Source organism: Primulina tabacum, chromosome 7 (genome assembly GCF_025594145.1).
Source record: "Primulina tabacum isolate GXHZ01 chromosome 7, ASM2559414v2, whole genome shotgun sequence".
Lineage (NCBI taxonomy): Eukaryota > Viridiplantae > Streptophyta > Magnoliopsida > Lamiales > Gesneriaceae > Primulina > Primulina tabacum.
The window spans coordinates 32,616,672-32,631,616 of NC_134556.1; the positions used below are offsets into that span (position 1 = coordinate 32,616,672).

General features: G+C 31.3%; 1 protein-coding gene across 6 annotated transcripts; it reads right to left on the reverse strand.

Annotated features, from left to right (window-relative positions):
• Window positions 1–133: 133 nt before the first annotated feature.
• LOC142551303 (uncharacterized) lies at window positions 134–12,878 on the reverse strand. Of its 6 annotated transcripts, XM_075660463.1 has the most exons (19): window positions 12,306–12,878; window positions 12,221–12,239; window positions 12,032–12,141; window positions 11,431–11,578; window positions 10,971–11,145; window positions 9,949–10,075; window positions 9,714–9,836; window positions 8,905–9,031; window positions 7,489–7,689; window positions 6,438–6,636; window positions 3,505–3,582; window positions 3,369–3,415; window positions 2,772–2,974; window positions 2,517–2,606; window positions 2,379–2,441; window positions 2,032–2,106; window positions 1,055–1,117; window positions 917–969; window positions 134–406 (listed from the first exon to the last, which is right to left on the reverse strand). In XM_075660463.1, exons 3-19 carry the CDS (start codon window positions 12,107–12,109, stop codon window positions 232–234), a joined length of 2,025 nt encoding a protein of 674 aa, XP_075516578.1. In that variant the 5' UTR covers window positions 12,110–12,141; window positions 12,221–12,239; window positions 12,306–12,878; the 3' UTR covers window positions 134–231. The 6 variants fall into 6 exon arrangements, with proteins under 6 accessions (XP_075516578.1, XP_075516582.1, XP_075516580.1 ...); XM_075660467.1 differs by lacking the exons at window positions 11,431–11,578; window positions 12,032–12,141; window positions 12,221–12,239; window positions 12,306–12,878 and having other exon boundaries at window positions 9,949–10,185; window positions 10,971–11,155; XM_075660465.1 differs by lacking the exons at window positions 11,431–11,578; window positions 12,032–12,141; window positions 12,221–12,239; window positions 12,306–12,878 and having other exon boundaries at window positions 9,949–10,160; window positions 10,971–11,131.
• Window positions 12,879–14,945: the final 2,067 nt, after the last annotated feature.

A 14,945-nucleotide genomic window follows, 5' to 3' on the forward strand; every position in this document is an offset into this window, starting at 1 on the left:
CGTACATCATTCGTGCATCTTGCTTACACTTTCGATATTTGAAATACCAAAATTTCTAATATTTGACACTCAAATTAATCACTGTGCAACTTATGTGCATCTTCAACGTTACCAAGTAAATAAATTTGCCATATTTCGATGAATAAACCTTTTCTTTCTTTTAACTTTGTCTACATAGATAAGTATACAAGCAGTTTCTTTAAATACATTCATGGAATGAAATGAAAAAACTCAACGAAGATCTATGACATCGTGCTTCAAACAAGGGTCAATATAAACGTGGGAGCAGCGCTCATAGATGGGACTCCCATCCTCTGGCTCGTAGTGAGGATGAAAACCACGTTCCTCACAATTTCGAATCAGCCTCACACCAGCTGGATCAGACAGGTGAAAGATTCCATGGGGACTGTAACAATACAAGGACATTGATTATTTAAGAAACAATAGAAAAACTTGTAATAAACAGTTACAGCATGATGGAATATATCACGTTGAAACTAAGAAATACACTGTTTTCACGAGGGACACATTAATGTGCCTTCTTCACACTAAATATTTTATGAGGGGATTTATAGTATTTTGAATTTGATCTAAATATTTAATTGAGTAGAACTTCGAATAATTATATAAACAAGGTAAATTCACACAAAATAAAAGGATTTTTTCAAACAAACTAAAGACTTTCGAGTGGAGCAAGCCTGATTTGAAACCCCCTCCAAATACATACTATGATTTTTCTTCGAAAGAAAAAAAGACGAAACTTGACAAAGATCAGGCTTGACCCCATTCGTCTCCTTCATGTATCTTTTAGCAACTATTTATATGGAAGTTGAAATCATCCAAAGACGATTTGATTCCAAAAGGAAAAGAAAGGAAATTTCCAAGATACGGTAAGTTTGGAAGCAAACTATTCTACCTCGATTTGTCTGTGGGAGCCATGACGATTGCAATTGCTTCACGTAACATGACCTATTAATAAACCAAATAGACTCTTAGGAGTGTACTAACTTCAGGTCAAAGAAGTGTACCAAAAAAAAGTATCAATATATAATACCTGATATGAAAAATGGGTGTGCAGATCAACAGAAGACATAAAACATGTTTGTGATGGATGAGTCTGCAAACCAAGAAGAAAGACAAAAGTGTAATCAAATGTGCTCATGGATTCCATATTTGTAGCATCTTTAATAACCATATCTGTATCGATAGACAAACAGATTTGAAATTAATTAGCATCCTAAAAACTTCTTCAAATGCGAAACACGGAACAATTCACAACAATGCAAACAGAGATAGCACATGGTTCTTGCAATACATTAAATAGGCAGGTGTCATCAAAGGCAAGAGGGATTTGTAGCCGACAGAAAAAAGTTTTCATTTAAAACTTATACGGTAAAACTCAAATGATTATGCATGTGGGTACTGGTGCTGAAGCTGAATACAAGTCACAGCTGACCCAAAAGTAGAAAGTGCAGAGCACAGATTGCCTCCTCAAATCAATGCACATGAAATCTTGCACGCAGTCATCAACTTAACATAAAGATGACAAATTGTTATGGATGCCAACACACTGGTACAGGAAAGACCACTGGTACAGGAGTTGAATACAAGTCTTTGCTAACCCAAAGATCGCAAACTACGAACAGCAAAAAAGGAGCCGAGCATGAATCTTCACATCAACAAATATAAAATCATATATGTTGCCATCAACTTAACACAAAGATGACAAATAACTCAACATTGCCCTGAACATAGAAGTTAAAAAAACAAATGTCTCTCTCACAAATTGAGGATAAAGTAAGCAACCATAAACACAACTAACATTGCCATTTTTTTTCCTTTGTTTATGTTTCAAAAACTGCAACACAGATTAGGTTGTTATTCAAATTTAACCATGAACTAGTTTTCTACATAGCCATTTGGTTGATGTCATAGAAGTTCCATAAAATTCAATTATGTTAAGAAGCCAACTGTAATCGAACAAGACAGAACAGTTTTAAATATTTCAGTGAATCTAGACTTAAGACGTACATGAATCCACCCAAGAGAAAAAAGTGAGTTGTTGTCTTGAACCTCAAAAATCTCTTCTTCATTCAAAGTCTGGCACTGCAGATAGATGAAGAGTATTTCAGTCAAAAAGTAATTTGATAAAAAAAAATTTGTGTATCCTAGCTGAATAAGCACCAGAAAACTGCAAAACAACTGAAATGGATTGTGACCGAACACATATTTTCCTTTAGATTATTGGAAATAACAAGAAATCTTTATTAAAATACAATAACATTATGAAAAGGGAGAATATAAAAAAAGTGGTTGATTGTTGGGGAACTGGAGCATTTGGGAGTCAAAACAGTTTTCACAATAATAACTTAAGTTACCGAATATGAAGTTGACTCTTGCTTGGGGATTATGAGTGTAGTGACTTGAAAAACTCTATTCCGCTGCAAATCAAGGAGATGCAAATAAGAAACCATAATGGATGGATTTTGGGAGCAATTAAAAGAACGAAGCTTTACCAGTGAACCAGCAAGAACGCCGCAGGTTTCTAAGTTCATTGCAGTATTTTGTACAGCCAATCTCAAAAAATCTTCCATCAGCCTCACAGACTGCAACAAAAGACAAATGAGCCTTACATCCACCCAAACAAACAAAAAAGGTGCAAGAATTTGTTCGAATGATAAAAACCTCAATACTAACTAGAAACCTAAGAAAAAATTGCAGTTTAATTCTGATATTTATTTGCACCGTAAAGGATGAAGCTAAAGACTTACTATATGAAGATCATGGTATGAATTGGCAAAATGCAACCCGTCTTGTGGGAGTTCTGACGTTCCGTGTCTTGGATCACTAATTTTTGCCAGAACAGGAGGAGGAGAAGGTTGTCTGATACTAGCTAACTGAATATCACTGTATTCCACTTCATCATTTACCAGAAAGTCAGAGTCTTCATCTGGATGTATCCATCCTTCATCACCTAAAGATTGAACAGAAACCATGGTCAATTTTTCAACCTTAGAATCAAAATATATTTTTGGCAACTTGAATCATTATCCTAAATAATCCTTAGGTCAAAATGCCCCCTGATTCAGGCTATAAAATTAGTGATGCAATAATGAAATATTACAGACAATTAACTCACTACATATAAGTGTGCATGCGAGTATTGGCTAATTAACAAGCACATAGGAGGAACACAGATACTAACAAAATCAAGAATTGAACATTCAGCTGTATGATGGGCCTCAAAAAAGTTGTAATTTGGAAAAAATATCATCTTATGATTAAGGCTATGATAGAAATTACTCAATTCAACAGCCTTATCCGGAAAAGAAAATTGGAAAAATAATTCAGTCTAATAAAATTCATACCTTCAAGTTTCACTGAAACCCATGGAAACCATCCTTCAATAGTTATCCTGGAACATGAAATAAATAATAATTTCCGAACAACTCTCGGTGTTTGGAACAAGTTAAACAAAAGAAGGAAAGGGGTCATTATGGTTACCTTAATCTCAGCACTGGACCACAACCATTGATCACAATATCCATTTGGATGTCAAAACTAATGACTGGAAAATGCTTCCTGCTTTGGACAAGAGAAATTGAGAGATCTGCCAAATTCCAGAGTAGATCAATATACTTGGCACGTCGAAACTAAATAAAATACAAATTAAACCCTCCTTCACAATTCACTCAGTGAAATGGAACTTAGCAGTGAGACAATAGAAAGAGCTTGAAGACAGAAACAATTGGTAACAAATTAAAACAGATGACAACATCTTGAAGAACTAGACAGGAGTCAGTGGTTGCAAATGCCAGCTCCACCTTAAAAGATACTGCAAAACTACACGACATATCCAAACCTCGAATGCTAACGACGCGTATGTGCTCACGTGTGTGAAACATATTATGCATGCAAATAGAGAATATTATACATTTGAATTTAAGGTTCCTAGGTAAAAGTATCCTGTTAGCATTATGTCCTGATTAAGAATGCAAATATTTTTTAAAAAATATTGTAAGTTTTCACTGCTATGTCTATAGCTTTACATTTTGCTAATAACAAGGAATCTAGATTTTAAAGTGTTTCCTTAAAAGATATTCTGGAGATCATAAACTTGCCAGATAATTGAATATCTCTGAAATACAACCACCATTCAGTTAGCATAATGATAAATTTTAAGGGGTAATTGAGAATTTCAGTTAATAGAATAAGCATGATTTGCAGACTGATCATTAATGATCAACAATTCGTTGATGAAGGGAGAAAGGATGACTCATTAAAACCAGTATAGCAAGTACTAACCACCATTTTTAAGAAAAATATTTTCCATTTGCAGACAATACACGATAGAGAACAAAAAGTTGTTAACCATTTTTCACGTCTAACGTATTTAAAGTGAAATATACTTAGTGCTAACAGCGCCTGAACTTGCAGTTTAATGGAACTCAATGACGGAATTCAAGTGTAATGATTATGTGGTTTGATGAAGAAGGTTAAGATAATCTGGATAAAAAAGCATTAGGCTTGACTGAACTTTTAAAAAAAATAGAAATAATTTCAAGAGGAGATGAAGCATTTAAAAACACATTTTTTAGTTTTTGTCTTTTATAATCATTTATTTTCTTTAATAAAAAGCCCAACCAAAAACGTGTTTTTTCAATTCAAACTTAAAAAAGCTTTTGGGCAAAAAAGCTTGGTATCTGAACACACTCACCGTGATGGCTATCAAAGAGTGAAAAGATAAATAAGATTACAAGGAAATTCATAAACTTCGAGAAAAGAAAAATACAGAAAAGGAAAAAAAAAAGGAAAGAGAAAAAATAGCAGACAATTGAACATATGTTAATTTGCTATAAAATAATCATGGTCTTAAAGAATACATAAAGTTGGTATGAGGTAAACTGTTAGTTGATATCCAGGCAAGTGCTTAGAGGAAAGACATGAAATGGAAGTGATAAATTGCCTGAAAGAACAATCGGTACTGGTACTTGTCCAATAGATTAATTGACCAACTAAACTAAACAACATAAGTCATTCAAAATGAAATCCTATCACCTGCATGTTTTTTATATGTAAAGATAGCTGTAACAACAGCTGAGAAGGAAAATTCTTGGCAACACTGATGCAAACTTGGTCCCCACCAAAAATATTTGTTTCTATGAGAAAAAACTGTAACAGCGGGTAAAAAGAAAATTCTTGGTCACGCTACTGAAAACTTAGAGTCCAAACAAGTTCAATATAATCCTTCATTTTTCTCTTTGACAGAGCATTTCCTCCAAAGATGTCTCACGAGCATTTCCACTAAACTGAAATAAGTTGTCCTACCGCTTCTTAACAAAACTAAATGGTGCTTCAATAAATCCCATGTTTAATGCAATACGAACTCAAAGAAACTTCTATGCTGCACATGTTAATCATCGCTAGCTCATTAAGATGGCCAAGAAGATTTTACCTTCTCATCGTGAATAAGCAACATGAATCGGCACCAAAATTAAGGAAGCTTTACTACCTCATCCCGTCCATTCCAAAGAAGACAGGGAGGATGCATAAAAAAGCTTGTCAGGGTCGTCAAACTGATGTATTTGAGATGGCGTGAGCTTTATCCAGTTTATTTCATTGACAAAACTCGTGCCTTGAAATCCCTAGCTCATCTAGCAAAACCAATAATTTCTGCAATTCCATGATTTAAAGCAACACTTCCAGGACCAGCTGAATCTGTGGCAAGGAAATTGGAACCATCGGAACACTGGATTACCTTTTGGTTAAAAGTTCTACCAGTAGAGCATAAACTAGTAATCTCAATGAATGGCGTAGTTCCAAACACCGATTGTTCAAATTTCATTAAACTGATTTTTAACGTTAGTCACTGGCTATAATTACATACACGGGTAGAATTTTCAAGTATGTACCTTGAATATATATTTTTCCCTCTCTATAAATATCTTCCCGCAAACATTTGTGTGTAACAACTAAGGAAAAGCAAAATTAAAATCGAAGTAATTTTAACCTTCCACAAACTTATAACATAGAGATATAGATACTTGAATCCAAAAAAATATATATAGATATAGATATTACTTAGCTCAACTCTTACATATATCTTTTACAGATAGACAAATATCAGCATGCATCTTATTTGAAGTACCGTAATTTCAAATATTTATAACACCATTAATTACCGTGCAACACACGTGCATCTTGCTTTTACGTACAACGAGTTTCTAGGTTTTTCGAGTATTTTCGTGAGCCAATGTCAAAAAATCTTCCATAATCTTCACCAACTACACAAATAGACGAATGAACCTTTACATCCACCCAAACATAAACGCCAGGTACAAGAATTTGTTCGAATGATAAAAACTCGAGAAACTTCAAGAAAAAGTTGCAGCTATGTTCAGATATTTCCAAGGTAACTTATAAAACTAAAGGCTTACCATATGAAGAGCGTCCTATGAATTGGTAAAATGCAACCCATCTTGCGCGAGTTTCGACATTCCACATCTTGTGTCACAAATTGTGCCAGAACAGGAGGAGCAGGTTGTCTGATATTAGCCAACTGAAAATCACTGTAATACATTTCATTCTTTACTGGAACTTCAGATTCTTCAGCAGAATGTATCCTTCCATTATCATCTAAAGATAGCACGGAACCCATGGTCAATTTTTAAAACTTATAATCAATAAATTTGTGTACTAGCCAAATGCACATGTGATGCAGGTTACTGCATTTTAACTATAGAAAAAATTGGAAAAACATTGTTAAATATATGCTATTGATTATAATCATACCATACTGATATTAACTATAATTTAGAAACTTTAACCAAAATGTCTAAATAAATAATAAATAGTATATAAAAGAATATAATATGAAAACATTAAATTAATTAAAGTACATAAATATAAATTTTTTCCAAAAGCATAGTAATTCATATTTTTATCTTTACAGACATAGTTTTAGCTTTTCAATGTTCCTCATTTTTTTACTCGGTGAAAGAATTTTGACCGTCATTCAAATTGAATAATACATAATTAAGACACAAAAGTTTACTTAATATGATAATAATAGTAGCAGCGGCATATTAATAAAAACTGATAATTTGAATTGTGGCATTTAACAAATAGCATCTTTCTTTTATATATTTTACGCATTTGTAAATACAATTTTTATACAGATTTTTTACTAATAGACAAATATTAGCATGCAACTTATTTAAAAAATATTTTAACACCAAAAGTTAATGAGCGTGCAACTCACGTGCATCCTCGTCGTACAATACACGTGCATCTTGCTTTTACATATAATATATACGCAGTTTGCAAGTTTTTCATAGTATTTTTGTGAACCAGTCTGAAAAAATATTCCATAATCTTCACTAATTGTAACAAATAGATCAATGAGCCTTACATCCACTCAAACATACAAACCAGGTACAAGACTATGTTCAAATGATAAAAACCTCAAGAAAAAGTTGCCACACTTACCATATGAAGATCGTAGTATGAAATGGAAAAATTGCAGCCCGTCTTGCACGAGTTTTGATGTTCCACATCTTGCATCAGCAACTTGTGACAGAACACGAGGAGAAGGTTGTCTGGTATTAGCCAACTGAAAATCACTGAAATCCACTTCACTATTCACCAAAACTTCATAGTCTGCAGCAGGACGTATCCATCCATCATCATCTAAAGATGGCAAGAATTTGTGGTCGATTTTCAACCTTAGAATCGATTGATTTTTTAATATAGAAAGATGCAAGTGAATCGTGATTGCATTTTAAATATAGCAGAAACTAGGAAAATAGTGTTAAACATATGTTCTTGATTATAATTACACAATTGGCTATTAATTACAATTTAGAAACCTTATCTGAAACATCAAATTAATAAAATATACAAGCGAATGTAAATAGGAATAACATAAAAGTACTTAAAGTACATTAACGCAAAATTTTTCTTTCCAAAATTTTATCTACAAATATTTTTTTACCTTTTCGATTTTCCTCATCTTTTTACGTGGCCAAAGAACTTTGACCGTGATTCATTTTTTCAATAGATAACAGATAACTAAGACACAGAAGTTTACTAAATGTATAATTATAGTAGCGGTAGCATATTAATAACACTAATAATTTGAATCATGTCATTTAGCAAATAACATCTTTCTGTTATATATTTTATGTATTTGTTATAAATTCAACTCTTATATATAATTTTTACTAACAGACTAATATTAATATGCAACTTATTTAAAATAATAAAAATTGAAATATTTAAACCACCAGAAGTTGTTTCCGTGCAACTTGCATGCATCTACATCGTGCAATACAAGTGCATCTTGCTTTTACATCTATACTATCTTATAAAGCATGAGATGCTTAAACTAACTATTTTTGGTGTCTTGATATAACATTTTTAAGTAACAAAAGTACCCCTATTAAATTACAAAATTACTCAATTTTTATTTAATAAAAAATAATTATAAAAAACCTATTTTAGTAAATTTATAAATTATATATAACCAAAATATCTTATCCAAAAATATTTTAAATTTCTAAAATTATTTGTTTATCTTTATCTTTATCATTAAATTTTTACACGACCATATCACTCCTAATAGAAAAAATAGAAAATTCATTAATTTGAAAATAACAAAACTTCTCATGTTTAAATAATTATTTCAAGTGTATAAGCACGCATTGGGCACCAGTGCAATATGCATGTGGTTTGCCAGTTTGGAAATATTTCACAGAATTTTTGTGAGCCAATCTGACAAAATCTTTCATAATCTTTACAACTTAACAAATAGACCAGTGAGCCTTACATCAACCCAAACAAAAACGCCAGGTACAAGAATTTGGTCAAATGATAAAAACCTCAGGAAAAGGTTGTTGCACTTACCATATGAAGAACAAGGTATGAATTGGAAAAATTGCAACCCATCTTGTACGAGTTTCGATGTTCCAAATCTTGGATCAGAAACTTGTTCCAGAACACGAGGAGAAGGTTGCCGCCCGAAATTAGCCAACTGAAAATCAATGTAAAAAATTTCATTTTTTTCTGGAACTTCAGATTCTTCAGCAGGATGTATCTATCCATCATCATCTAAAGATAGCAGTATCCATGGTCAGTTTTTAAACCTTAGAACCAATAAATATTTTTTGATACTAGCAATATCTGCGTATGATGCATGGGATTTCATTTTAAAAATAGCAAAAACTAGGACAATAGTGTTAAATATATGTTAATGATTATAATTGTACAATTTTGAAATTAATTATGATTTAGAAACTTTATCTACAATGTCAAATAAACATAATATACAAGAGCGTATAAATAAGAAAAACATTAAATAATTCAAAATACATAAATGTAAATTTTTTCCTATCGAAAGCATATTAATTCATATTTTTTATCTTCACATATATTTTTTTAGCTTTTCAATATTCCTCATTTTTTTAGTTGGTAAAATAACTTTGACCATGATACATTTTTTCAAAAGATGATAGATAGATAAGATAAAAAAGTTTACTTAATATGATAATAATATAATACTAATAATTTATTGTAGCATTTAGCAAATAATATATTTCTTTTATATATTTTATGTATTTGTCTAAATTAAAATTTTTACTAGGAGACAAATATTAGCATGCGACTTATTCAAATAACTAAAAATTTAAATTTTTATGACATCAGAGGTTATTTACCATGCAACTAGCGTGCATCTTCATCGTGCGATACACGTGCATCTTGCTTTTATATAGAATATACACGCAGTTTGCTGGTTTGCAAGTATTTTTGTGTGCCAATCTGAAAAACTCTTCCATTATCTTCATCGACCATAACAAATAGACCAATGAGCCTGACGTTAACCCAAACAAAAATGTAGGTACAAGAATTTATTCAAATGATAAAAACCTCAAGAAAAGTTGCTGCATTTACCATATGAAGATTGTGGAATGAATTGGATAAATTGCAACCCGTCTTGTGCGAGTTCTGATGTTCCACATCTTGGATCAGCAACTTGTGCCAGAACATGAGAGAAGGAAGGTTGTCTGACATTAGCCAACTGAAAATCACTTTAATTCATTTCATTCTTTGCTGGAACTTCAAATTCTTCAGCAGGACTTATCCATCCACCTTCATCTAAAGCACTGAATCTATTGTCAATTTTACAACCTTAGAATCAATGAAGTTTTTTAGTATTAACAAGATGCACGTGTGATGCACGTGATTGCATTTTAAATATGGCAAAATTTTGGAAAATAGTGTTAAATGTATGTTTTAGAAACTTTATCAAAAATGTCAAATTAAAATAATAAGTAAGAGACTATAAATATGAAAAAATTAAATTATTTAAAGTGCACGTTCAAAAAGAATATTAATTCGCTTTTTATCTTAACAAATATTTTTTTTAGATTTTCCAGGTTCTTCATTTTTTACGCGGTGAAAGAACTTTGACCATGATTCAATTTTTCACAAGATAGTAGATATTTAAGATACAAAAGTTCACTTAATACAATAATAATAGTAACAGTGGCATTTTATAATACTAATAGTTCGAATTGTATCATTTAGCAAATAATATCTTTATGTTCAATGTATTTGTTATCAACAACATTAATATAAATTCAAACTCTTATATATGGTTTTTACCAATAGACAAATATGAAATATCAGTATGCAACTCTTATTTAAAATACAAAAATTGAAATATTTATGACACCAGGAGTTAATTACAGTGCAACTCGCGTGCATCCTCATCGAGCAATACATGTGCATCTTGCTTTTACATACAACATACACTCAGCTTGCCACTGTATTTTTGTGAGCCAATCTGAAATATTTTTCCATAATCTTTACCTACTGTAACAAATAGACTTTACATCCACCCAAACAAAAAACACTAGGTATAAGAATTTGTTCAAATGATAAAAACCTCAAGAATAAATTGCTGCACTTACCATATGAAGATCATGGTATGGATTAGTAAATTGCAGCCCGTCTTGTGCAAGTTTTGGTGTTCCACATCTTGGATGAGCACCTTGTGCCAAACATGAGGAGGAAGAGAAGGTTTTCCGTCATTAGCCAACTGAAAATCATCGTAATCCATTTCATTCTTTGCTGGAACTTCAGATTCTTCAGCAATGTATTCATCCATCATCATCCAAAGATAGCACAGAATTCATTGTCAATCTTACAACCTTAGAATAATTAAGTTTTTGTATTATTGAGCTAAACTGAAGTAATGTTTATATTAGTTATTAATTGGAGGAAGTTTAAAATTACTTTGTCTGAATTTAACTTTGTTTCTACCAAATGTTTATAATCAAATCTGTGCAGGCAGATATTTATATTTAAAAGACTGTTGTTCAATACCAAAATTTTAAATATTTATGAGTTATGACACTAGATGTTAATTACCTGGCAACTCGAGTGCATCTTCAAAGTGCGACACAAGTGCATCTTTCTTTACATACAACATTGAACATATACACAGTTTGCTAATTTCCAAGTTTTTCGCAGTATTTTTGTGAGCCAGTCTCAAAAAATCTTTCATTATCTTCACTGACTGCAACAAATGGAAGAGTGAACCTTGCATCCACCCAAACAAAAACACCAGGTACAAGACTTTGTTCAAATGATGAAGTGATATCCAGAAAGAAGTGATAAATAGCCCAAAAGAATACTTTCTGGCTGCCCAAATTGGTTATCGACCAATTAAACCAATACATAACTAAGTCAAGCAAGGTGAACTCCTATCACTTCCATGTTTTTTCTATGTCAAGAAAAATGTACAACAGCTAATAAGGAAATTCATTGTCACTTCTCACTAATGAAAACTTGATGTCCACCAAAAAAGGTTTTTCAATGTAAAGGAAGCCGTAACAGCTAAAAACTTAATGTCCAACAATAAACCCAAAGGATGCAAAATCAACTTCTTTATGGTACGTTTTAATCATTGACTGAGATGACAGCATGTTAGTAATTGACACTTCACTGAGATGACCGCAACAATTTCTACCTTCGCATTGTGAATAAGCAAGAGATGATTCTTATTCATCACTGAGGTAAAGGAAGCTTCATTATTGATTCCAGTCATTCCAAAGAAGGCAGTGAGGAATCATAAGAAACCTTGTTTGGTACATCAAACCTATGTATTTAAGATGCGTACCCGTCATTCCAAAGAAGGCAGTGAGGACGCATAAGAAACCTTGTTTGGGACATCAAACCTATGTATTTAAGATGCGTAACTTTACTCAGTTCATTTAACTAACACACGGAACTTGAGGATTTACCTGACGTATAAATTGAGGTATTGAAGTCTCCAGCTCATCTAACACGCCCAACTATTTCCGCTATGCCATCAGTTAAATCAACACTTCCAGGACGCAAGATAATTGCAACTACTAGAACACTGGACTTACCTTTTTGTGACAAATAGTCCTCCTTTCGGACATAAACTCGTATTCTCAATGATATAGCACAGTTTCCGACACCGAACTGTTCAAAATTCTTTACATAACTTGTAACATTAGCCACCGGATATAATTACATTGACGGACGGCATTTTTCAAGCAATATCCGAACAGTATGGCATATTGGCCCACATATTTTCTCCTCTATGTATATATCTGCCTGCAGTTGCGTATACCAACTCAATAAATCACAAAGTTAAATATAAATGATAGTAATCAATCACGCCACTTCAAACATTGGATTCCCTACAAAATTTCAACATGAACGAAACATCGTTCCCAACCGAAGAGTAAAAAAAAAACAATATCATTCGAAAACGATTGTCGGTGTTGATCTTCCGAGTCGCTGCGGTCAATTACCGATTCTCCGGCAGGCGCAAGAAGGAAGAAAGGGATTTGTTTATTAATTAATATATTAAAATAAGTTGCTTTCTCGTTAAGTCGTTTTTAGAGTTACGTTTAGGGAAATTGATTATCCTGGTATATTTCAAAGTTATAATTTTAAAAATAATTTTATTTATTACACATTTTGTATTATGTATTATTTAATTAAAAAAATCCTAAAATACTTTTTTTTATGAACACATATGTTTCATTTTCGTGATTCATTTGTTTAATTATCTATCATTTCTCTTTAAGAGTTGATTTAACATCTGTTCTGTTTTATTTAATTTATAATATATTAATTTTTTTAATACTACCTAATTATATCAATAAACATATTATAATATAATTATGAATTGTTAGTTTGAATTAGTGCATACGAAACCACCAAGGTTATCATATTTTAATTACGACTGTTGCTCATCAACAAATAATATAAACAAAATCATCAATCACCATGGTTATGAAACGTAATAATTACATTAATGTGAGTTTATACAAATATAAACAAAAAATCTGATGGTCTCAATTAAGTTTCTAATATATTCCATGCTAACAGTTTATGAGTATGCACAACAAACGTTCAAAAAAATAAAATACATAAAAATAATACTCGACAAAATAATTATATAAATTATCATCACTCTATGTCCAAATGCATGGAATTCATAAGATTATTCGAAAAATTGCGAAAATCAAATAAAGACTTTGAGATAAAGAAATTGACGGTGAATAGAGTTTAAATGATAGGGGATATCTATGTAATTTGATATGATAAAAAGACTATTTTGGTAAATTAATTTAACTGAAGACTAAAATTGATTATAGTAATTGTGTGAAGTCTATTTAAGAAAATCTCCCTTAAATTAATTAATAATCAAAGTATTTAATTTAAACTTATAATAATTCTTACTGAGTAGATCTATTGTGAGACGGTCTCACGAATTTTTATATGTAAGACGGATCAACCCTACCGATATTAACAATATAAAGTAATACTCTTAGCATAAAAAGTAAATTTTTCATGGATAACTCAAATAAGAGATCCGTCTCACAAAATACGACCCGTGAGACTGTCTCACACAAATTTTTGCCTTTTTGCAGTTGGCTATTTTGATGTTTAGGTTATTTTAAATTAATGTGTAATTATTTTGTGAATAATGTTATAATGTAAAAAAATTGACAATAATATAACCATACAATTGGATACGATTTTAAATTTGAAAGTTTTACTCGAAAATGCATTATTTTATTTATTTTTTGACATTTATATTATTAATTTTAATAAGTTAAAACAATTTTACATCATGATTCTTATTGTTAGAATTCTTGTACCACATATACCACAAAATATAGTGACATTCGAGAGACTGTACAGAAAACTCCATTCCCACCTCCAAACATCAAATTTTCAAGTTATGACGAGTTCTCGAATTTGAGAAAAAAAAAAACATTATCACGAAGAATCTGAAGTTTTTGAAGAAAATCTTGACAAATCTTGATAGAGATGAACGCTCGCCTTTTAAAAATAAAATATCTACAATCTTATCAACAATTTGAACATGATATAGACTTCAAAGATTTAGAAGATTGAATTCATTAAGTTGAAATAAAAAGTACAACAAGAGAGCAAGAGAACATAACTTCAAGAGACAGAGAGATAAGGGAAAACAAAATTTTACGTGAAGAGAAGAGAATTTGGAAAAAGACAACACACGAGGAAGAAGGAAGAAGACAACTTCAAATGAGGAATCACGTCAACCACGCTGAGATTTTCTTTTTTCTTCCTAAAATTTATTCTTATGAATTCAAAATTTGTTTTTTTGCTTTGTTTTGATTTTATGGAATAAATTTTTATAGTGTAAGATCACGATACGGCCAAAAGATACTCTGTTTAGTATTTGGTTTTAATTTTTCTTAATTTTAATTATTGATTGATGTTGATTTAATTTTTCTTATTAATAGTCTGATCACCTATTTACATTTCTGTTGATTAATCATGAATCGAAAGATGACTTTTTAAATATAACAACAAAAACGTCAATCAATACACAGTTATATTGAATAGAAACAAAT